Raw genomic sequence first — 25,682 nt, forward strand, 5'->3', positions numbered from 1 at the left:
CACACTGGACTCGAATTGATGGTGCTGACTTCACCAGTGGTCCTTGATATTGCTGACTTACACCAACAGGTATTGGCGGATCCGCACCTTGCTAAAATCAGGGTTGAGTTGGTTCGCAGGGCTGCATCTTGGAAGGGTTACACACTGCATTACGAACAACTCCTTTTCAAAGGGCGTTTGGTTCTTTCGCAACATTCTCTGCTTAGTTCCACTTTGTTACTTGAGTTCCATGGCAGTAAAATTGGTGGACATTCAGGGACCCTTAAAACATACAAGCGGTTGGCTCGGGAATTCTTTTGGAAGGGGATGCGTTGTGATGTGGATGCTTTTGTGGTGGCTTGTGTTGTTTGCCAACAAAACAAGTCGTCTACTCTATCTCTTGGGGGCTTATTGCAGCCAATCCCTATTCCCGATCGCGTTTGGGAAGACATCTCCATGGACTTCATAGGACTTCCTAAAGCGGAGGGTTACGATTCAATATTGGTGGTGGTTGACCGCCTTAGCAAGTATGCGCACTTCTTGGGCCTCAAGCGTCCTTTCTCTGCCAAGTCGGTGGCTACTCTCTTTGTTAGGGAGGTTGTCCGCCTTAATGGGTTTCCGCGGAGTATTATCTCGGACCGAGATCGTATCTTTCTTAACCACTTTTGGACCGAGCTTTTCAAGTTACATGGGACTTCTTTATGTCGCAGTGCATCCTATCATCCACAATCGGATGGTTAAACCGAGGTTGTCAATCAATGTTTGAAGGCTTATTTGTGTTGTTTTGTGTCTGGCACTCCGTTGTTTGTGGTTTTGCAATGGTTTCACCACCTCACTTGGGTTGAGTTTTGGTATAATACCAGCTTTCATGTCTCTGCTGCTATGACTCCTTTCAAGGCTCTTTATGGGCGGGATCCCCCTCCATTAGTTCCGTATGTTCCGGGTTCCATGGCAACTTCTGATTTGGACCAGCAGTTGTGTGCTTGGGATGCCCTGTTGGTTGAGTTGAAGGATTACTTGAGCCGTGCTCAGCATTCCATGTGGGCGCATGCCAATACAAAACGTCAGGGTTTGTCCTTTGAGGTGGGTGATACAGTCTATTTGAAGTTGTAGCCATACTGTCATCGTTCGCTCGCCAGGGTTGTTAATGAAAAACTTTCACTCCGGTATTATGGCCCTTTTTCTGTCGTCGCCCGTGTTGGTTCAGTGGCTTATCGTTTGCAACTCCCTCCTGATGCTAAACTTCATCATGTCTTCCCTGTCTCTCGGTTGAAGAAGGCTATTGGTCCTACCGAGATTTCTCAATCCCTTCCCCCACTTCTTTATGAGGATTTTACTTTGTAGGTGGAACCAGAGCAGGTTGTGGATGCTCACTATTCTCCATCCACGGGGCACTTGGAGGTTCTCATTAAATGGCGTCATTTACCGGACTTCGAAGCTTCTTGGGAGCTCTTTGATGTCATTCAGCAGCAGTTTCCAGTCTTCCACCTTGAGGACAATGTGACAATTTTTTTTTTGGGGGGGGGGGGGGTAGGCAGGTATACATTAGAAAGAATAAGAAGAATTAGAAAGCTTGTTAGGAAAGATTGTTTCAAAAGCTTGTTAGGAAAGATTGCTTCAAAGCTTGTTAGTTTCTAGTTAGTGAGAGGAAGAAAAGTGAATAAAAGGGATGATGGGGGGGAACAGAGAGAAGAGGAAAAAGTTTAGTTTCTATTTGGGAAAATCTTGGAGCTAATTCCAAGTGGGGAGGTTGTGGACCCTCGAAGTTCCACATTCCATTTGTATTATTCTACGAATATCAATAAAATCTCACTCAATTTCCATCTTTTCTCTATCTTTCCTACCGATTGACATTGAAACTTCCTAGGATCTATCACAGCCATCACTCAGCTCTAGTGACTAATCTTTTATGGTGTATGAGCTTTTTGCTACGTTTAAGATTTCATGCAAAACTCAATTACTAGCTTAACATTCAAAAGAATGGCCCTGTGCATTAAATCTTAGTAATACAAATAAACTTTGCTCAATTTTGACGGCCAATACTCTGTCCTTTCTTTTTGCTATTCTTGATTTTTTTTTTTCCAAAAGTTATGTTCCTTATTGGTGAATGATAGTCTCATAACCAGTAGATAACTGCTTTCAGGTTATTATAGCAATAATTCCGCTTTAATCTTTTCGTCTTATTTATTTTCAGTATGGGCAAAAGAGCTATCCGTTGCGTCCAGAGTTAATTGAGAGCACTTATTGGCTCTATAAAGCTACTAGAGATCCCAGGTTAGTGCAGCATCACTTCTAATTACTAATCACTGGTCTTTGATTTGCACTATTTTTACGTTTTTGTCCCTTTTCTCATGGAGGCATTTGACCATGTGTCATTCTGTTGGATATGACTATATTCTCTCTTTTTCCATTTTTTTTCACACACAAGCCTAATGAGGCCAAGAGATTTTGGAGCGTTATTTTGGGTAACTATTGTAGATTGCATGTTATATATAACAAGGCATTACCTTCTTTGTAGATATCTTGATGTGGGGCGGGACATGGTGGCCAGCTTGCAATACAGTGCGCGATGTCCTTGCGGATATTGTCACATATCAGATGTAGAGTTTCACAAGCAAGAAGACCACATGGAGAGCTTTTTCCTAGCGGAAACTGTAAGAACTTTATACGAACCAGTCAATCTTTCATTTGACATATTTATTATTATGATTTCTCTTTGTGGCTACTTTTTCTTTGAATTTACTAGTTGAGCAAATCTCTCAAGTGTCTTGGCGGGGAGACCTAGGAGAACAAATAAATATCTTCCTTAGATGTTCGTGTCAAGTTCTTCCTTTATAATATGCTTCGTACAATGATGAATAAGATTTTTGGAAGATGGAAAACTATGATTATGATGGTTCGGAAGTTCTTTCTTTTGGTGGATTTCAATGATTTCAAGAATTATGAGGCTAGTCAAACTTACTTTTTAAGCTTACTTCCTGTGACATACCTTAGTGTTTACTGCTGGTCGCAGAAAGGTCCTACTATGGGACAACATTAAATTGCGCAGTAAATTTTAATTTAGGGCCTCAAAAGAGAATTCTTGTTCTCTTAATATCTCTGGCATCAAGGGATGTTAGTAAACATCATCTTTACCGCCCTTCCTAAAGATGGTCCATGTTTTTAAATTTCTAGTTTATGCTCCATCTTTTACATTCTACACTCATGTCATTAACGAGTCACTGAATTTAGGTGAAATATCTGTGGCTTCTCTTTGATTTGGCCGTTGGTCCTGATAACCTCGTTGAAAATGGGCCTTACAAGTATGTTCTTTTTGCTCTAACCTTTATGCTTGATGGAGAGTTTATTTGATGAAGATGAGCTAACCCTTTTTTTTTTTTTTTCACTCTTTGCTGCTGTAATTCTCTTTACAGGTACATCTTTAGCACTGAAGGCCACATACTGCCGTTAACCCCACAAATATCTCTAGTGCGTGAACATTGTTCTTATTTTGGGGCCTATTGTAGAAGTGGTGCTGTTAAACAGGAACGTCATGGAAGCCATCTTCAAGAAACCAATGACAGTAGGTCATTTGGAAGCTGGGCTCACGGTGGATTGCAATCAGAAAGTAGTTTCTCTGATTCAATTCCCATATCAGGTTTTATAAAGGTCGGTACTTTTTCTTTCCCCTTCTCGTCGTTTTCAAGATTTAGAAAAGCGGTTCTTATCAACTTTAGTATATTTAGGGACTCGAATAGTCTTAGAATTAACTATCTTTTGATGTTCCAACTTCCATGCACCACTCGGTAAAATACTGATCTAAACAGATGAGGATACTTTTAAAGGAATTGGATAAGTGATAAAATTATGGAGATGTAAATAAAAGTGGGGCTGTGTTCAGTGATCAGAGAAGAATCAGGATAGTTGTGGTTGTTTGCTTTATTTCGCCATAAAGTAAGGTTGTGTTTAGTCATTTTCTGGGCTTATTTAGTGTACAGGTTGTACTTCGTTTTTGTGAATGAAACTTCTCATGCATTGAAAGGACAAAAGGATTTCCCAAATCCATGTGCAGTATTAAATGATTGATTTTTTTGGCTAATAGAAAATATCTTGTCTGCCTGGCAGGGTTATTGCCCGGGACTATATCATGGACAAAAATTTGGCATAACATATGTGACCTCGGCAGATACACAAAAGAATGTGCCTACAAACGAGAGAGAACAAACTGTTGCTCGGAGCCTTTCTTCTATCGTTGTTCCTGATCAAAATTCTGATTATTTACTGTCCAGGAACCAGAAATATCATGACAGTTTTCAGGACTTGGATGAGAGAGGACCAAAGAGTGGCCTCCCTCAAGAATGACAAAGGCATCTATGTTTGCTAAACGTTGTCAAATTTTCCAAGAATGGTTGAAAGGAAACTAAGCAATCATCTGGATTTCAGGCCTTCTAACGCTGTCTAAATTCTTCTGCCACAATATCATTGACAAATAAAGGTGATTACAGAAGGGTCTGATTTTACACCGGTCTTGGCCGTGGACTGATCGCCTAAAAAGTAGGTGATGTTCGCTTTGGAAATGTAATTTTTGATCATTGGTTTGAACAATTCAAGATTGAATGAGTGTGGAAATAAAAAGGGGAAAGGCAAGGGTCTGAGTCTGACTGACATCTTGCTAGATTTACCGCCCCACATTCCCGACATTCGGTTACCCTTGTAGCTCTGGCATACTTCAGCAGCATGCATTTACACATTTTTCCCCTTTTTCAGAGATGGAAAGTGAGGTTGTCATCTTAGAGATACCTTCGAAGATACCTGCAGAACATCCCAAAGTGACGATTAACATTTAACTTTTCCATTTTTTTCATTTAAGTTACTGCCCTTACATTGATAGATATAACCAAAAGCTGAGACAGAAATGCTTTAGCTGAAACAAGCCAGATGGATTCATCTCTGATTTATTTTGTTGGTAAAAAGCCTATCGATTGAAGAGATTGAGTATATCTCTTGATTTCCCAAACTATGAGAAAGAACATTGTTCTTTTTTTTTTTGAATTGGTGGGCATGGTTACCTCAATTACTTTGATTTATCATATACTGGTCCTTCGGTGATGCAAGTATCATAGTCAGATAAACGGTTTCACAACTACACTGATTTCCGAGCTACAAAAAACAAATCATTTGGGTCTTTCTGACTTTCAAAGATGTTATTCTGCAATACATCCCCTGTTTTTCAGTTATTGGATGATGGGAAAAAAAAAAAAAAAACCAACAATTTGAGCCATTGGAAAAATCTGTCAACTTCCTTCGAGAAAAGCTAAAAAGTTTTGTCGGTGAGATCTTTTTTAAGCCTCATCTAGCGGCTGAGATTCGGGATGTAAATACATTCCATTTGTATTGTAGTTTTGTGTGGCTGTGGATTTGACAAGGATGAGTCGTGAGTTGTACAGAAAACAAGAGAAATTTTGGGAACAATAACGGCATGCCACACATGTTAACATTACGACAACACAAGATCAATGAAATTCAAAGAACTTAGAACCCATTTGTTTTACGGATTTAACTATTTTATCCACAACGTTTGTGCTTATAAAAAATTTGAATTTCTGTTCAAACTGTCCGAACCTAAATCTTAATCGCAATTCTTTGTGTAGTTTTTGACGTAGGAAGTAATATCAATCCAGTGAATACAAGATTGGATGTCAGATTTGTTAGTGCCATAAGACAGTCTAGAGAACACTATCAATTGAACTACCTTACACTTATATCCATGTTCTGTACAAGCACAATATAACATTTCTTTATCCAACGAAGCTAGTTGAATGCTAGGAGTTAAATAATTGCAGTGTTCGAAATTGTTCTTATTTTTATTTTTCACGTTTTTTGAGAACGAAAAAATGAAAACGATTCTAAATCGGCGTTTGTCACAATTAAAGACAAAAAAAGAAATGAAAACGATTTTTTGATTTAGTATAAAATGAGAGAGAAATGAAAAACGACTTTTAGTCGTTTTTCATTTTTTATTTTCGTTTTCTCGTCTCACGAGCAGAGAGACACATTAATGAGTTTTTTTATACTGAAAACAATCTCTTGATAAAACTACCAAACGCATTTTCAAAAATGATTTATGTTTGAGATTGAAAATGTTTTTATTTTCATTTTCATGCAAAAAATAAAATCATTTTAGAACGAGTTCCAAACGCACTCAATATTTCTTATTTTCAAAACTGTTAGATTCATACCTTAAGCTTGACAAAGTGAGTTATGAGATTATGTAGCAGCTACATTAGTTGTCATCACCTAATCACATTGTACAAGTCTTGGGCCATCAAGCTTAAGTTTGATTCCTTAGAGATTTGATTAGTATATCGTATCTTGATCTCTTTACCAAATCCCAAGTTAGTGGGACCCACAAAACTGGTTAATATTCTGTTACATCCGTATAGATTTGTGTCACTATCTCAAGATCTTGTACTCACATGGATAAAGAATATAAGATCCCCCATTATCTTGTAAAACTACTTGTGCATCTCAAAGTAGTGCTTAGCAACTTGTTCTAATTAGTTTTACATAGTAAACCGAATTAATGTGCGACTAAAATCTCAACTTTTTTAAGATTTTGGTTTGCCGCTAAGAGACTTTACCAACCGATGAACAACCGATTTTCACGATTGGTGATCTTGTAGTGCTGACTTTTGCTATGAAAGAAGACCTCCTAACTACTGTTGTGGTGCTAATGGGTAAACTGCCAGAGCATTTCCAAGGACACCCAAGGACCACCACCAACATGCGGTGTTACCTGCTCAGGAAACACCTTACCATTTTGCAACGAGTGGTATGGCTAGATGCCAAGTCTCCACCTGATTTTGCTGAATTAGGTTTCAGCAACATATGATCATGGTTGTGATTTCTCCTCTGTCATGAAGTATGGTTTTGGTCCGTCGCATATGACTTGTCGCGCTACTATTGCTGGAACATTCTATCGGTTTAATGTTGAATTAGATAGCATTTGTCCCTTAGTCAACATAAAGGTTTAGACCAACCCCATTGAGGTTTTCCAATTGTATTGTCATCAGATTCACCAAATTAGTGACCGAAAAATAATCACCATTATTGAGTGCGCATTGCAGTTCATCACCAATAGTGACAATCACAAGATGTAAAATTGTATGGAACCCACATTCTATTAGTAGGAAGATCATCATAGTTAGTTATGAATATCAGGTCCTCCGAATAATTTCTGTTCTAAAAACATGCTTTAATATATACAAATCTAACTGTTAAAAAACTAATCTAGTAATTAAAAATTAATAGTTAAAAACAACAATTCTTATGGGTGGAGTGAAACAGCATTCTCTACCATAAAGATTTCTAAATTATTAAAGCTCAGACTAAACGGATATTATATTCCAGAAGACATTATTTCACAAAGCAGTAGAGACTACCATTTTCTCATACCGACAGGCGACAAGTCAATGAAGAAAGACTCACTAGAGTCAAGTCGCGGAATCATGTCAGATCTTGTTTCTTGAACTTTTCTTTATTTGTCACACCAAAAGACATATGGGAAAAGAGAAGATAGTGTCAATATTTGATTATGATATAAAGGAGGCAGATTTTCCAACTTCTGTTGTGGTTAAGCAATAGGTTGTTTAATAATTGGAAACTCATGAATTTAATTGCATTTTTTAATCACATGGGCACTAATATTTCTATTCATTTTCTGTGAAGAAATAAAAGAGTAAATAAGGAGCATTGAAAGTGTTACATTAAAATATAATTTGTAGTACATCGATAAAGATAAATTGAATCCTATGTACTTAGGAACAAATAGTGGTCAGATTTGCAATTTGCTTTGTTTGGGACTGTAGGGTTAGCAACTTGTTACCTTTTGCGTATAGAATATTAGTCAAATAAATGTTTACAAAGTCCCAAAAATTTCCTCATTTCTCGATGAGATTTTACAAGAAAAAAAGAATTAGATTTAATGGTATTGACAGCCATTAACGTGCCAACTTGTGTATTAATTATAGCTAAGCATATCCTAAAAAATGTTAAAAGGAAATCGGCCAAGTTAGTACAATTAGAATAAAAACGAATAACAAAAGCAAGTTAACAATATTGTTCTCCAAGCACATGTAACAATGAAATGGTGACCACAACACTCTTGAAACAACTTTCTCTCTCATGTGCATTTTTCTGGTGAATTCACTATTTCCAATATTATTAACTTTTCTTGCTTATATGTTGTGTTAAAGGAAGCATCTAAGAATGGAAAAAAGACGTTTATCTTTCACAAGTTTGAAGACTTCAAAAAACTGAGCAGGAAAATCACCAATCCAACTCTTGAACTTGAAGTTCACGTTTTATGAACATACATACTGATAAGTTCATCACTTTCTGTACTAAGGGATAAACAAACAAGAGCTTTCAAAAATGTTATTCAGTTATCTTTTATTAGTTTTTTGCACTTTAGCCCTCTCTTCGGCAAATTTTTAGTCCACGATCTTATATTATTACAAATAGAAGTTAAAGGTATAACATGATATTTATATGTAACAGTAGCATTTAATATGCATAACAACAATGTTATAAAGATTTGAGTCTAAAAAATTTGCCTTATTCTTTTCACAACTCAAGTTCTATTGTTATTGTGTTTTCTCTCACAAAAGGTTAAATTTAACTTTTTTACTATAATATTTTTCTCTCACATGTATAATTTAAGTTCTTAACTTAAATTGTAAAATAAACATTTATCTCATATCAGTATTACATCTGTATAACGTCATTGTTGTATATAATAAATGTATTTCACTACACCTACTACTTCTACATGTTATAATGTCGGGCGGTACCCAAGACAACACTAAATTAATTATACATAACAATTCCTAAGAATAATAATAATTTTTCTTAGATCCATCATATACGGAATATGGTCAAAATCAACATTATTGCAGTGCTCTGGTGAAACAATTTTTTTTTCCTCTTATAATTCCTTAATTTCCTTTGTTATTAAAACCAAATGTGGTTATCACCCCGGGTGGAGGTTCTCCAAAGTGAAAGGTAGATTAATAAAGTTCCTGAGGAAAATTGGTTAACTTGTAATTTAAGATCTCTATATGATAATTAATATGATTGAGAGTGATTTATAATAATCTCTCTCTCTCTCTCTCTCTCTCTCTCTCTCTCTCTCTCTCTCTCTCTCTCGCGGAGCTTAAGACAAAGACGGCTTAATAAGCGTTTTTCTCAAGCCTTTTTAATGATTTTGCTATCAACATCCAGATCTTGAATGTTTCAACATGAACTTTACAATCTTTTTTCTCAACCAATATCACATCAATGCTAACTTAGCTCGTGAGGAAAAAAAAAAAAAAAAAACAACAACAACAACTAGTACAGAACAGATATAGACAAAACTCATTTTACTAACTTAATTCTTTAAAAGCATAGTTTGGTATATACGATTACAATTGCACAACAAAGATACACGTCCAAAAACTTGAAAAATGAAATATTGTTATTTTCCTCTCTCTCTCTCTCTCTCCCTCTCTCTCTCTTTTTCTCACACACTCTCTCTCTCTCTCTCTCTCTCTCTCTCTCTCTCTTTTAATTCCTTTTTATACAATCCCGTTTCAAAGGGTGTGTGATCTTATGCAATTTCCATCCGTTTGATAGGATCATGACTGGAAACAAGATCTTGATTTTCATCACTTGATCATGTGCAAATAACAACACATCTTTTACTCGTCAAACTTTTTACCCCCTTAAAAGAAGCTGTAACATCACTAAGACTTTTTCCCTGCTTTTTGTCTACACATTTTAGTCCCCCCTTTTCTTTTTTTTTTTTTTTTCCTTCTCTTGGAGAACCCAAGCTATGAAATGATATTTTTCTCTTTGACCACCCAAAAAACAAAAAAATTATGTTTTTCTTGATCTCCTGCTCTTTTGGGTTTCCCTTTGCTTTTTGTGGGGTGGTTTTCATACACCCCAGCCCAAGCCTCTTGCTTCTGATTCTCTCATGATTCTTAGTCTCTTGCATGATGACATGAACATACTGAAACAAACATGAAACAAAAGATTATAAGCACATGAAATTAAACAATTGATAAGACACTGGATAATTCTTTGATAAGGTCACGACACAGTTTTAAACCGCTAGATTTTTATCAAATTCTGTTAATTTATCACATCGACATATGATCTGGCGATTCAAAATTGTATCTTATCGACGTATTTCTCTAAGAGATAAGAAAAATAGAGATAAGATAACTTACTCCCATGGAACATCTCCAACAAGCATCCAGTCACCATCTTTGTCCTCATAAGTTGGCACATAGTCAGATCCCTTATAGCCTTCTCTCTCAGAATACTCACCTATTAAAAGAAAACAAGGCAAAAAAACATAATCAGTATTGATAAACAAAAAAAGGGTGATTAATTAATATATATATACAATATGTATATATGTATAAATATACATACCAACTGTGAACTTGAACATGTTTTCCAAGGCCTTTAAAAGCTCAGGGTAGTTTTTGTAAACCCTAAGATCAATCTTTCTAAGATAAGGAGCTCCATCCATGCTGACTTTGACAAACATCCCAGAAATCTCAGCAGCCTCACTTTTCTTCATCTGCTGAAGGCTGTTCTTCCTGTATGACCTGATTGGTGGCCACCCCACAATCTGTGCTCTGCCATAATCATACACATGCATATATACAATTAATATCACTATATATATATCACATATATTATGAAAACTTATATATATATATGTATGTGTGTGTGTGTATTATATACGTTGTATATGCACTTACTTGGCAGGAGGAGCAGTTTCTTCTCCGTCATGATCAGATTTCTCTTCTCTAGTGATCTCCGGAGAATGTCGTTTTCTGTTTTTGAGAGCTGAAGAAGAAAGTGATGATTGGTCTTGATGATGATCCTCGTTGGTTTCTTCTTCTGTTCCTGGCAAACCCAATCTCAGCTCCGTTGCCTTGAGGTTGATCATCAGATCATCTTTCTCATAAGCCATTCCACTTTCCATTTCTTCCTCTTCAGATAATTCACTCCAAAAGATAATATGTGTAGTGAACAAACAAAACTTCTTCTTCTTCTTCTTCTTCTTGTTTCTTGTTCAAGATTGGTGCTTTTTGTAAATATAATAACAAGGCAGGTTCTTGAAAGTTTCTTATAATAAGCGTTGTGTTGGGAAGGTGGGAATGCAAGGTTTGTATTTTATAGTTATATATATTTATATATATATGTAAATATATGTGTGTGTGTATATATATATATATATAAAATAAATGGTGGGTGATATATTATAATAAAGAGGGGTTTATGAGTTGTTAAGTGTTATATTCTATCTTCTTCTTGTTGTTATTTCAAAGGGAATGCATGAATTATGGACAAAGGCAAGCTCAGGTGTCGGCTGCAATAGCAGCACCTTTGAGGCGACTTGCCTCTCTCAATGGGGGACAAGAATGGGACAAGCTCAGCCGCCCATATGGAAGACTTGATTGGACGGCCCTGATCACTTCTGGGGCTTCGTGGGGAGCAAATCACCACCCTTGGCTCTAAGCATGCCCATGTGAAAATTGGGTCCCACATTGGGCGTTGGGTATGGGCAAGGCATGGTCATGTGGGGACTCAATTTGGTGCAGATTTTTTTTTTTTTTTTTTTTTTTGAAATACCTTTAGAATTGGTTTTTTATTTTATTTTATTTTAAAAAATATATGACATATTTTGGCATTGTGGGGTACATGACCATGTGTTAGGGCATGTGTACATATGGTCAAGCACCCTGAATCCCAGATTTTTTTAATTTTTTTTTAATTTTTTGTGCACATATATTTTCTAATTTTTAGTTCAAAATTACATGAGTGACGTGCTATTCAATCTGAATATCTGCATTCTGCAGAAAGCAAGTTGTTTGACAATTTCTATGAGGAGATCACCTATATACTTGACTATTTGATTTCATTTTTTTGTAACTTGGGAATGAAAACAAAAATATACTTCTTTACAATAAGAACACTTCACCATAGTTCCTCTTTTCGCTTTGAATAAGCTAATATACTTCCATTCTTATATATATAAAAAAAAAGTCAATATATTACTTTTCAATAATCCATGTTGAAAAGTTCTATTATGTACCTTGTTAATAGAGAATGCTATGATAAAATATGAAAAATATGCTATTGATCATAGAACAAAGTTATAGACCACCAAGTTCAATTAAATTTCATCATCATATTTTTCTTAAAAAAATGATATGATTTATTTAACTTACAGCTTAAAATCGTGTCCAAATAAAGTATTTTCTTTTTCAAACCCTGCAACGTACATGATTCGGCTTTATCAATATACCACTTGTTTGAAGCTAAAAACTTCTTAGTTGAGTGTGTGTATATGTATGTATATGTGTGTGTGTGTGTGTGTGTGTGTGTGTGTGTATTTACATTTAGCTTTCTGTTGGTAGGAGAATCATTGAATTTTGATCCTTTGACACGTATCTTAATAGTTTTAATGGCTTTTCGTTAACCCTTAAAGACGTGCATTAATATATATATATATTATTTTTTTTTTTTTTTGAACTTGCAGGGGGATAGGTGTATTGGAGAAGAATGTGCTTCTTTTAGTTAGAATTAGATTCATTGTGCTTGTTTTCTCTCAATTACTTTGTTTCTTTCTCGATTTCAGACGAACATTTACAGTCTTTCTATGGCCGAGATAGAGATCCGTGATAAACATGCAATTGTGCAACTTTTTTCCTTCTTTCGCAAGTAGCCCTCTATAGCTAAACAGTATGAACATCAACATGTTGGAATCAAATTCGTGAATGGTCTTTTCTCAGATTCTATTCTGTAAAGTATACATTAAGTACGAAAACAAAATAAGAAACACAATTAAAACCAAAAAAAAAAAAAAATGAAGTAAAAAACCAATGATTCCTAAATCCATTCTAGAGCTACTAGCTATATATTTAGAGAATTAACACTTTTACATTTTCTTTGATCGATTTACATATATTCTTTGAGACTAATAGTCATTACGTTATTTTGGATACTAAGTAACCTAACAGTTGACCGGTCAATTTCCTAATCTAATTATACAAAACATTTGTTTATTAATTTAGTCAATTATACCCTAACGAGTCAATTACTGCCGCATTACTGTCTATTTAACAAAACCCTAGTCTTTCCACTATATACAGTGAGGATCTACTGGGGAAGAAAAAGAAAAACAGAGAGAGAGATAATGGAAAAGGTTGAAGGAGAAACTATATGAACAGTAATTTTTGGCTCAAAATTTAGCTTTATATGTAGCTAGCATTAGCAAAAAAGCAAAAATAATAATAATAAAAAAAGGATAAACGATTATATTGAGACTTTCTTAGGGCACAATAACATGGAAATGCCTACTTGTGTGCCCTCACGGGCAGAGTCCCACCATGTCCAATGGTCTGAACCATCATGCATATATAACAGTCATTCTAAGCTGTGCAATCTACAAATTCATTGACATTTGGGGTCCATTCCTGCGGCACCCGTGCGCATTAAAAAGTAGGTCAACAATTATCATCATCATCATCATTATGTTTTAGTGCATGCATGATGTTGCTCATCATATATATGATACATGCACATATAGGGGTAAAAAAAAATTTCTTGGGAAAAATTAAAAACGACGATAGGATATTTTAATCAACTTAACGCTTGGTTGAATATTTGTATAATTGCTATAATAAGATATTGTTATTCTTGATAGTACCTAAGCACACGAGTATCATACCTTCATTAAGAGAACACTTGGGAAATGTTACACCTAATATAAAAAGGGTTAAAACATACCCCTTAGCAGAAAAACAAATAAGAAAAAAGAAAAAAAAAAAAAAAAGAAAAAGGTCACAGAAGAGTTCTAGGGCTTTAGAACAAGCTGAGAATTATGCTCGTTTATTTTGCTGATTCGAGTTGAGATGTGATTTTATGTAAGAGTTTTTTTACTGTAGTAAAAAAGTTAGATGTGACTGTTTGTGAGAGCTTTTTACTGTAGCAAAACTCGAAGTCTAAACTCGAATAAGCGAAACGAACGAGGCATTCTTAAGTCTTGTCATCAGTGGTGGCAGCATAGCTGCAACGAACAATCATTTCATGATTTTCTCTACTATCGATATTTTATTCTCGACATCCCCACTTAAACTTACGAAATTATAAGATTATGTATATTTGACGTGCATCGACCTTCAGAGATTGTTAATGAGAGCACAGACAAATCATATATTTATGTTTTACTTGTGGTCTCAGTATTGTTTGAAAATGGTGCTAAGCGGAGACATGAGGGTACTATTAATCCCGTTGTGCGGCCTTGGGATGAAAAACTGAACACGGTTTTAGTGTACTCCAAACAATTAGATGAATTGATGGTGTGAGGTTCTCAATCTCCGGGCTTTGGCAGATTTTGGAAATTAATTATAAGTAGTTTTACATCATAAAGGACCCAAACAACTTATCGTACGGAATATTATATGTTCAATGATCTGTTTCACCTATGTTGGCTATTTCGGGTTCTTGTCATTATTGCTGGATCAAACAGGGTGAAAGCAACGTGGATAAAATCCACGCAAAGTTAGCTGAAATTTGTGGTATTTGACCGTCGAAAGGCCAGCAAAAATAGATACGCATTCAAGTCTTGATGTTTCCACTTGTGGTGCTAAAACTTGAAGCTTGGCAAGATTCAGTCCAAATGAGCTCAAAGGAAGACAGATAGAGATGCATGCACAACTAAGATTTGGTACAAAATGACTCGTCTATGTATGGAGATTATGAGATAATTTTTTTATTTTATTTTTTGAAAATTTCAAAAATATATAGTTGGCAAATGTTTGACCAAGCACTACTGTTTGACTAGCTATGTCTTCGTACAAAGATTCCAGTTCATGTTTGGTATCCAAGAAAATCGTGTGGTACGTACGTGTGGTGGTGATCATGGGTGAACTTTATTAATAGGGTTAATCTCAATAACTACCATTGGATTCTACACGAAATTTTACTTTCATGACGCTTACAAAGTTCTAAAACTAACCCTAATCTATCTTTTAGTGACAAAATTAGTGTTTTCATTAGCTATTTGTGAAAGAAAAAAAAAGACGAAAACAACACCTAAATTGTACGTGGTGCGCAATTGGATTATTGAAGCGGCTTTGTACGTAAAGGTGGCAATTCATGTTAGTGGGTCTTGTTCGTGTCAACTTATTTATTAATCATTTCAGAAAACATTAACCCAAACACGGCCTGTTTATTAAACGCATCAAAAGTGTCAACCCAAATACGACATATTTATTAATCATGTTAATTGTGTCAATCCATATAACGTGTTTAAATTAATATTAACTAATATAATAATGACTTATTTAATACGGCCAAGACGGGTTTAATTTGTTTATTAGTCAATTTATCTTTTCTTTTAAGATTTTACCTACAAATATTAAAATTCACATTATTCGTATTTAATATGTCATATATAAACTTTCATGTTATATCACATATCATTAGATTGCAGATGACACATATAGTTAATCGTGACAATTCGTGTCACTTCGTGTTAGGAGGTCAACCATAACCCAACCCATTTATTAATCGTGTTAACCCGATTATGACCCAAATCCATTTATAGTAAACTTAAACTCATTAACTTTGTGCTGGTTTTGAGTCATGTCGTCGTCTCGCTATCCGGATTGCCAGCCCTATTTGTAAGACGTTAGAACATAGCATTTAGAGAAAAAAATCATAGCATCCTCACGAGATAGAATGTACCAAGAATATCACTATACTAAATCATCCTTCAATAAGTTGTTCCTGCCTTGAAAGACATTAAAATGCTCACTTAAATAGTACATGGGTGGTACATAATCTATTTCGTCCAAAATTTAGAGCAGATGTAACAGAAGACTAATTTTGTCATACCAAATAGATCAGGATCGATTTCGCGACGTTCTAAACATTAAAGACCATAGTGAAATTTGATATAAAGTTCAAGATATTTTTGGAGTTACGATTAAATTTTACAGGTTTTTCTTCTGTTTTGTTGGCATCATATATAACCTAATTATTGTGTCTTTATCTCTTCCATTGTTGGTCTAAATACGTAAATATAACTTAAGACCTCACTTAGCCATCGTTCGCTTCGCAGATTCGAGTTTTCAATTCGAGCTGAGATATGATATTTTATGAGGGCTTTTAACTATAGCAGAAAAAATTAGATGTGACATTTTCTGAGAGCTTTTAACTGTAAAAATTTAAAACTGAAAACTCAAATCGGTGAAATGAACAAAGCCTTAGTTACAGGAAAAACTTGATCAACGTGTCTTAGTAATATATTCCTTTTTTGTCAATGAAAAAGCAGGCAAATATTCTTTTAGGCCTAGAAAGACTAAATATTCTACCCAACAAAGCAAAATTTGCTATCCTACAACTTAGCATCAAAGAGCATATATATGATTCAGATTCTATCATTAAGAAATTCTTGCCCATGTTTGTGGCTGCAAATTATGCAGACAATGAGGCCCTTATACAGATGTAATGGGCTGGACTTTTCTTGATTTGGCTCAAGTAGCAAAGTCGGTGCTAATACCTAATTTGTGCACCTATCTTTAGGATCATAAACCACTTTATCCCAAAATGCAAAGCAAATCAAAGAACCTAGAATAAAGAGAGAGAGAGAGAAAAAAAAAAAACCGACATTAAGCATCTGGGTCAGCATTTGTCTTGAAAATTAGTGTTGGGATAATGAGATTAGCCCCAAATTAAACTTAGTGGAGGGGTTTAATTAAGAATTAAGGACTAGACAAAGTGACAAAATACAAGTAAGCTTTGGTCTTTAATGGTCCCCCTTAGAGCCACCCAAAAAGGAGAAAACTCTCAAGAGAACTAGAAAAAAATACCCTTATTCTTCTTCTTTCTTCTTTTTTTTTTTTTTTTTTTTTTTTTTTTTTTAAAAGAGCACTAGACAAAATACTTGTGTCAGAATTTGGAAGGAGGGTCAGTTTTCCAAGCATTTAAATCCGTGGACTTCCTCTACAATAAATCTTAAGTTCTCTGCATGATCAATCATCTCTGGCTTTGGACCACTTTTGCAATTGGGGGTCCAACCATTTTTGCATCTTGCATTTTGCACCTCCATTTCAACATCTTTCAATAATATCGAACCAACAAATTTGTGTTCCACAACAAACCCAACCCCACTCCAGCCTCACAATGTCTTTCTCACATTATGCTGTTTTATATATGTGTACATGTGCGTGTGTATACGCACATATATGTCTATATATAAGCCTGAGGAATAAAGATTTATAGTGATGCTGGCTTGGTTGATATTGATCTCAATAAATGACTAAAGTGACATTTATGTCCCATGCACAAGCCCTCTAATTAATTTCGTTCAAAAGAAAAATCAAGAAGCTTAAAGGATGTAGAACTTTGGTCATTTTAGGTTTTCCATTGGTAGGCCATGATAAATTGGTACTATGCACATGGAGAGAAGGATTGAAAAAAAAAGTGGTACATTTTGTCATTGTGAGAATTTGAGCAAAACCTTGAGGTAGTGAAGCAGGATTAAGTTTTCCTCTCTAAAATTGGGTTAGTTTTAGGATTAATTTCAAAAATTTCTCCCGAATTATGACCTTTGTAACACTTTACTATTCAAATTTTAAAAAGTAACATCCGTTCCCCCTGAACTTTGTTCCGTTAACAATTTTATCCTTCCGTTACAATGAGTGATGGAATTACCATGTGTCACTTATTTAGTGAGAATTGAAAGTGTAATTCACTTATACCCTCCTAATAAGATAATTCTCCATTTTTATTGAAAAAATTCACCATCTTCGTTCCCATTTTGCTTCTTTTTTTTGCCTCCCCTCGTTCATCCATGGCAAGTTCCTGCCGTACAAATAGTGGCGGCAGCGGATGGGTAAACGAAGAAATTTGAGGTCCTAGTCAATATCGATGTGGGTTGGATCCGGTAGTGAAGACATCACACACGAAGAAGAATCCGGGAAGACAATTTTATGGTTGCATTCGGTATAAGGTAAATCATTTAACATTAGACAACAAAGCTTTTGTATATTTGGGTTGAATTTGGTTAATTTGGGTATGATTGGAGCTGTGGGTTGATTCTGTTTTAGTTTGGGGGGAATTTTTGAAATTAATCATTCATTTTATGATTGAATGCATAATGAAGAGGAGAGAGGCTGTGGTTTCAGAAAGTGGCTTGATATTGGAGAAAATTTCCGTGCAAGAGAGCTGGTTCCAGAATTAAATTTCAGTGCAAGAGATGTGGTTCTAGAATTAGTCGAAAGACTTGACAAGTTGAACCAAAAAATTGATAGCTTGGATGAAGAAATTATGAAGTTGAAGGATGCATTTAGAAAGAAGAGTGTAGAAACTGAGATGAAAATAAAAAAAAAGAGTAGGGATTATGTTTTTAATAACCTAGGGTTGTTGCAGGTTAATTTACGATAATACCCTCATCAGATGGGTCATGTACCTGACACGTGTCGATTTTCGTCACTCATTATAATAGAAGGATAAAACTTGTTAACGGAACAAAGATCGGGGGGAACAAATGTTATTTTTTAAAATTCGAAAGACAAAGTGTTACAAGGGTTATAGTTCATGGGAAAATTTTGAAATTAATCCTTAGTTTTAATTTGTTTTGTAAAATAGAAGTTTAACAATTTAATAGAATTTGATGAAATTTGTTATGATTCAAGAAAGTTAACTACAAGTAAGAGATTTTTGAAAAATATGAATTAGTTAGATCCCACCATAACTTCATTATAGTTTGTGTCTAGTGGGGCTATGACTGGGTTAAATAGAAATGTTCGAGATTTTTATGCCCTGTGGAATAATTTTTCGTGTAAGAATGAGTTAGGAACTTTTGATTCCTTTTGTCTCCAAATCGGATCAAAACTGTTTTATGGGTCGGGTCATGGTACAAACTCCAACCTGGTTTTGTGGACAAAAAGATTAGGAACTTGGAAGCATCATGGACAGCTAAACACGTGTGGTGTCCATGATGTGGATGACGGGGAAAGTTGTGGGGCCCAAAACTCTCAAGCCACAAGAGAGTCTTTGAGGGAATGGGGCCCAGCCCATGATATCTGGGAGCATAGGCCTGGTTTTGTCGGCAACTCATCGGCCCTAATGGAAACAGCCCAGTAACTTCTCTTTGATTTCGCAAAAAACCAAAAAACTAAAATATAAAAAATAACTAAAAAAGCGAGAAGGGAAGAGAAAAGTGGCAGCTGAGATTATGGCCACGTCGACGCACGCAACACCATTCGTTGGCTGTTTGTGAAATAATAATATCAAGAGAATATGGGACCCACATCCCCCAGGCAAAGGAACCTACGAAAAATCAGAAGATTAGAACCGGATTCTGCTGTAGAATCTCGATGCTCATATTATCATATGAAACTATGTCATACAATACACACACCTTTATATATATATATATATATATATATATCTTTGTGTGTTTGTCCAGTGTAGTAGTAGCAACAGAGTTACAGAAATTGATGGTTTTCTTGTCTTGCCGTCCAAGAATATTGATGGTTTTTGATAGTTTTTTTTTTTTTTCAGAGATGGTGGAGAATGATAGTTTTCACAACTGTTTAAAATTTTACTTGTGGTGTTGGAGTCCTAGTTACAATATTTATACATAATATTTCATTAGTCATTTCTTTTTGTACGTTTAATTCCGTACATGTAATATATTTACACATTCGTATTATTTAAGTAGGTTGATAAGACTAATATTCTCGTATAGAAATTCGATCTATTTTAGTGGCCGAGTCAGTTGTTCTCAAAGTGCTAATGATCTCTAAGGATTAACTTGAGATTATGTATGTACATTAACCTCTACTTATCTTTATAACTTTTTCATAATTTGCAATACAAAATGTTTGATGAAGCAAAAATATGCTAATGCATATAAATCATGAAAGTGCTCGTTAATTAAAAGAAGGCCTATGGTACAATATATATGCAAAAAAGTACAAAACAAATATGCAAATATGGTCAACTTTAATCGAGGACCTTAACTTCTTTGAGTCATTTGTGAATAAAGGTTTCAGTTATGACTGTAGTTGATCAATGCATGCGAATAAGATTCACCACGTAGTTATATACTACCAGAAACTGCAGGATTACCTACATATTTTTTACCTACAAATTTTTATGTGAGTAAATCTTTCGTTTACCCACACACTGTTTTTTAGAGGGAAATTTTTAAAATTACTCCTTAAAATGGAGTCATTTTTTGTTTCTGCCCCTTAACATTAACCCATATAATTTTACTTTTTAAACTAGAACTAACCAAGTGGTAGAATTTTTCAAAAATGATATTTTTAATAAGTCGTGTACTTAAAAATGTAGAATTTATATATATATATATATATATTTTTTTTAAATGTATGAGTAATAAATGTATTTGTAAAAGATATTTTACCTTCACATATACCCTGACGATCACTTGAGTTTGAATGAGAGTCACTCGGTAAATACAAGTTTCCTGCAACTGTAATTGCAATATAATTATCCGTTAAGAATATTCCAAGGGTTTAATTAAGTATAGGACAATGTTACCCTCAAAAAAGTGTTTCTATATTTTTCCATTTATTCATGTTTTTTCTTTTTTGGTTTTTTGAATTGAGTGGGAATAGAGAATTCAAATTCTAGGTGTCAATAATATTTGAAGACAGAGAGTATGTATTTACAGTTAGATTATCATTATAACGATATCCATTCAAGTGTTTACTCATACACTATAAAGGTAATTAGATTATTCTCACTCTACATCTCAATAGATAATAGAATAAATTTCATAAATACTCCTTAAAATATGTGTGCCACTTCAATATGTTACTTAAATTTTAAAAGTGATTCATTTCATTCCGTGAATATAAAGTCGTTCAAAACACTCCTAAAGTTTCATAAATGTCTCTTGAAGGCTCCAACTAATGATTTTGTCTTTCCACTGATTTTTTCTTAAAATAAAATAAATCAGGGAATAAGTAGACATAAAATTATGAGAGACAAGTGAACTTAAAAACAATAGTTTGAAGGCATTTATGAAATTTTAATTAGTATCATGTCATCATTTCATTGGTATTATAGATCATAGATTTAGGCAAGATGCGTACCTTTGAAGCATTTTAAAGGAAATGATTCCTTTCAAAAGTTTTAAGGCATGGTGAATTAAGATACATAGTTTAAAGGATTCTATGAAATTAATCCCAGATAATATAAATAAGCACCAGAAAAAAAAAAAATCAATAGTTCTCATTCATATATTCCCTTTTAATTGTTTTTTTTTTTTTTTTTAAAATAAAGTGGGAGAGCAATTAGCATTGATGATCTTTAGCACATTTCAATTTTGACATCCACAGAGAAACCAATCCTCTATTAAGCCATTCATCCAATATAGTAGAAAGAAGAGTTATTGACGTTGTTAGTCCCTAACTTTTGAACACTGTGATATTTTAGTTCATGAACTTTTAATTTTTACATATTAGTTTGTGAACTTTTAATTTTTGACCATTTTAATCCGTGATACTAAAATTGACGAACTATTTCTAAACTTTAAAATATATAATCTACCCTTATCATAAAATAACTTAAACTTTTAGGTAAACAGCTATAGTAAGTGTAAAATGTCATAGTTTTACTTTTTTATTATTATTATTATATATCAACCTCAAAACGGCATTATTCGACAGATTCCTAAATTTTCTCTTTTTTTATTTATTTATATACTTTTTAATTCAAACACATCTTTAAATGGGCTATTGAAAGTCTTACAAAATTGGCCCAAGCTACTGTAGATGGGCTATCAGTTAGGACAGGCAGATTCTTAATTGTAACATCCCAATTCCAACAAGAGCTACCTAGGCTATTACGTTAAATCCATGTTCCCATGTCACAAAGCCCCACTTGACTCTAAGCTACGTACATAACTATGACATGCATGGAATGCAAATGAGGGTCGGACTCACCATTGGATATGGTTATGTCTGTTTTTGGCCATTGGATATGGTCATGTCTGTTTTTGACCATTGGATTTGATTAAAAATTTATTAAATCGAAAAAATATGTAAAATAATGAGTTTTTAATATCTAACGGTTGAAACAGAGAACTACTGGTTTCTTTTATTCAATACCTACCGTAGAAATATTCTTCAAAAAAGATACTTGACAAGAATATTTTCGCTACATATATGCATGTGGGAATGGAAGCATAAGAAAGAACATATGGGAATACTTAAGCTATCTACATTTCACTTATGACGATATGATATCAGTTTTCTTTGACAATCTGCTTGATTTTCTTCTTTAATTAATATCTTCTTTTACATATTGGAATTTCAAAGTCGGGATATGATCTTTACGAGAATATTTATCATTTATGGATCACCTTAATTTGCAAGTTCTTCCTATATCTTTTAAGGGCATTTCTATTAGCCTTTGAAAGGTTAGTTAATGGTTTGTTTTTTGAAGTAATATGATTGATCTTGCATCTATTGGGCAAAATGCGCTTAATTAGACAAGATCATTCTTGCCTCTTGGTCACAAAAAACTAATATAACCACTTTTTTTTAAAAAATATTTTCTTTAGTTATAAAAATCCACTAATCATGAGCATTTGAAATGGTCATGTCTGTTTTTGACCATTCGATTTGATTAAAAATTTATTAAATCGAAAAAATATGTAAAATAATGAGTTTTTAATATCTAACGGTTGAAACAGAGAACTACTGGTTTCTTTTATTCAATACCTACCGTAGAAATATTCTTCAAAAAAGATACTTGACAAGAATATTTTCGCTACATATATGCATGTGGGAATGGAAGCATAAGAAAGAACATATGGGAATACTTAAGCTATCTACATTTCACTTATGACGATATGATATCAGTTTTCTTTGACAATCTGCTTGATTTTCTTCTTTAATTAATATCTTCTTTTACATATTGGAATTTCAAAGTCGGGATATGATCTTTACGAGAATATTTATCATTTATGGATCACCTTAATTTGCAAGTTCTTCCTATATCTTTTAAGGGCATTTCTTTTAGCCTTTGAAAGGTTAGTTAATGGTTTGTTTTTTGAAGTAATATGATTGATCTTGCATCTATTGGGCAAAATGTGCTTAATTAGACAAGATCATTCTTGCCTCTTGGTCACAAAAAACTAATATAACCACTTTTTTTTTAAAAATATTTTCTTTAGTTATAAAAATCCACTAATCATGAGCATTTGAAAGCTTTTTATACGTATAAATGCACCCCTAAACAGTGTTCTAATTTTGAACTTGTTATTACTTTTCAAAATCTTGTTAAAGTTTCTACTTCCACAAAGTTTGTCTACTTTTTCTCCCTTATCTTGAAAGACAAAAATAATAAAAAAGAAGAAAGAAATCAAGGAAGAAAAGACCAAATATTTACAGTATATATACGCCTTTTTTCTTTTTTTTTTTCCTTTCAAAATAGTCTAAATTATATGTGCAAGTAAATTGAAAGCAATAAGAAAGTAATTCTCTTCAAATATTTCTTTTCGGTAACTTAATCAATATTACAATTAATTATTCAAATAATCTTCCTCAAAAAAGCATTAGGGATTTTGTCACCCACTATCGGATCATTGAGTATCCTCTTTGGTTTCAGTAAAATTGACTCAATCACTCACCAAAGATTACATTACGTTTCATCATGAATGATATCACTTCTTCAAAGCTATACCTAAACAAAAACAAATCAAATTGATTGACTTCAATATCTTTTAAACCGATGATATATTATTCTTTCAAAAAAAAAAAAAAGAAATTTAGTAATATAGTTTAATATATAGAAACCGCGTAAGTTAGAAGAAATTAAAGATAATGAAGCAAAAGGGGCAGCCTGGTTTTTAGGCAATATGTTAAACTAAACATTCCCACCAAGAACTTTATGTACTGGTCAGCCCCCACAATGGTATCCCATTGTCCCTAATTCCACCAACATTAGGAATATTATTATTGCGGGGAAGATTCTTGAATAGTTCTATATTTGGGGCCAAAAAATAATATGTATAAAATATTAGGGAACATTAATAATTTATAAGCATGCAAGATTCGACCATATAGGATATGTAATTAAACTATATGCCTGCCTTGGAAATTAGTGTAAGAATATAGATCAAGTTTGAATTTGGCCTAATGCTTGTCAAATAGGGACTTCAAATATAGAGGCCGCAGCAGCAGCCTATATAATTTGGAAATAATTAATTAATACATAGGCCTCAAAAAATAATTAATAAAAACATGTTTTATTATGTATATAGTTATTGTAACACATTAACTACAAATACGTGATAACATATTTATTATATGCAATAAGCTAGACAATTTATACGGGATGTCTAAACTTAAATCCAATATCAGTTATTCTCTCTTGTGATTTACTTCTCTAAGGGGGAAAAAAAAAATACGACGAAGTGTGTGGTTTATGGATTAAGAGTCAGAATTTTTTCTTTTTTTTTTTTTTTTTGGTTGGTAATGGATTAAGAGCCAGTTGTGAATTGTGATATTCAATATGTTAGTTATAAGTTGGTAGTGGGGTATAAATCTTAAAGGTCTTATACTAAGCAGACATAAGAAAAAAGCTACTCATTAGGCAATTTTGGCCTTTACAACAATGTCATGTGCATTGGTTTGACCATTTGACCACAACTAATTAAGCAGGATTAGGATTTGAGGACCACCCTAAACACCCAGCACATGTAGGTTAGTGCAGTGTATAATTAATAAGAGAGATGGGTTTTGCCAAAGCCTTTATCTAAACAAATAGTACTGATTGACTGGGATAGGGACGTGTTTGGGATTTCAAAGCAAAAAATTGGTTTCTTGTATTCTTATACCAGAGATGATTGGGTCCCCCACATTAAGTTCCTGAAGATCGAAAAAGCCATGTTTTTATTCAAGCAGTCCTTTTGAGTACTGTTTATACATATACATATATGTATGTATATTATGTATAATATATAATAAGGTGATAATTCGTGTCACGCATCGTGTTCGTATTGTGTTTTGTTTGTTTTTTTTTTCTTCTAAATTTGCAATTAAACTGAACACAATTTGTGTTTTTCATATCAGTTTTAGATAAACCAAAATCTAGTATGTATTTTTTTTTCTTAACTCTAACTCGAGATATTCGTATCGTTTTTAAATCGTTTTGTCGTATCGTGATCCAGTTTGCCAGATCTTATTATGTGTAATATTTTGTGCGTGTGTGTAGTGTACGTGTTGAAAATATGTGGCTAGGAGAAAATTATGAGAAAATATATTGGCGATAATTATCAAAGAGAGAGAGAGAGGGGGGGTAGATTATAAAGAAAAACCCAGAGAGGAGGTTGGGGGACGTTGACAGGGCAAGGGCACAGCTAGGATTGGGGATGTTTCCTTCCATTGGAGATGTGACCTGTCTCTAAGTCACCACCATGCCCTAAAAAGCTTTTTGGATGAATGATGTTGGATAGTTTGGAAACTGCTATCAGTTGACATGTATAATATTCATCATGTGTGTTGTAGGGGCAAATATATATATATATATATATATATCTCGTAAAGATTCAAACTGATGATCGTGGTAATTTTTTTTTTTTTTTTCCCTTTCTTTTCGTGATTGAG

At 33.9% G+C, this 25,682-nt stretch overlaps 2 protein-coding genes across 2 annotated transcripts; one reads left to right on the forward strand and one right to left on the reverse strand.

Annotated features, from left to right (window-relative positions):
* Positions 1-861: 861 nt before the first annotated feature.
* On the forward strand, positions 862-5,013 carry LOC21412488 (alpha-mannosidase I MNS4). The gene is made up of 7 exons (XM_024167200.1): positions 862-1,062; positions 1,324-1,479; positions 2,174-2,253; positions 2,498-2,633; positions 3,211-3,281; positions 3,393-3,627; positions 4,084-5,013. The coding sequence occupies exons 1-7, from the start codon at positions 862-864 to the stop codon at positions 4,318-4,320; spliced, it is 1,116 nt and encodes a 371-aa protein (XP_024022968.1). The 3' UTR covers positions 4,321-5,013.
* A 4,629-nt stretch (positions 5,014-9,642) lies between these two features.
* LOC21399379 (auxin-responsive protein IAA4) lies at positions 9,643-11,170 on the reverse strand. The gene is made up of 4 exons (XM_010089457.2): positions 10,776-11,170; positions 10,441-10,649; positions 10,233-10,332; positions 9,643-10,012 (listed from the first exon to the last, which is right to left on the reverse strand). The coding sequence occupies exons 1-4, from the start codon at positions 11,000-11,002 to the stop codon at positions 9,937-9,939; spliced, it is 612 nt and encodes a 203-aa protein (XP_010087759.1). The 5' UTR covers positions 11,003-11,170; the 3' UTR covers positions 9,643-9,936.
* Between the last annotated feature and the right edge of the window lie 14,512 nt (positions 11,171-25,682).

This window comes from Morus notabilis, unplaced genomic scaffold, assembly GCF_000414095.1.
Source record: "Morus notabilis unplaced genomic scaffold, ASM41409v2 Scaffold81, whole genome shotgun sequence".
Classification (NCBI taxonomy): domain Eukaryota; kingdom Viridiplantae; phylum Streptophyta; class Magnoliopsida; order Rosales; family Moraceae; genus Morus; species Morus notabilis.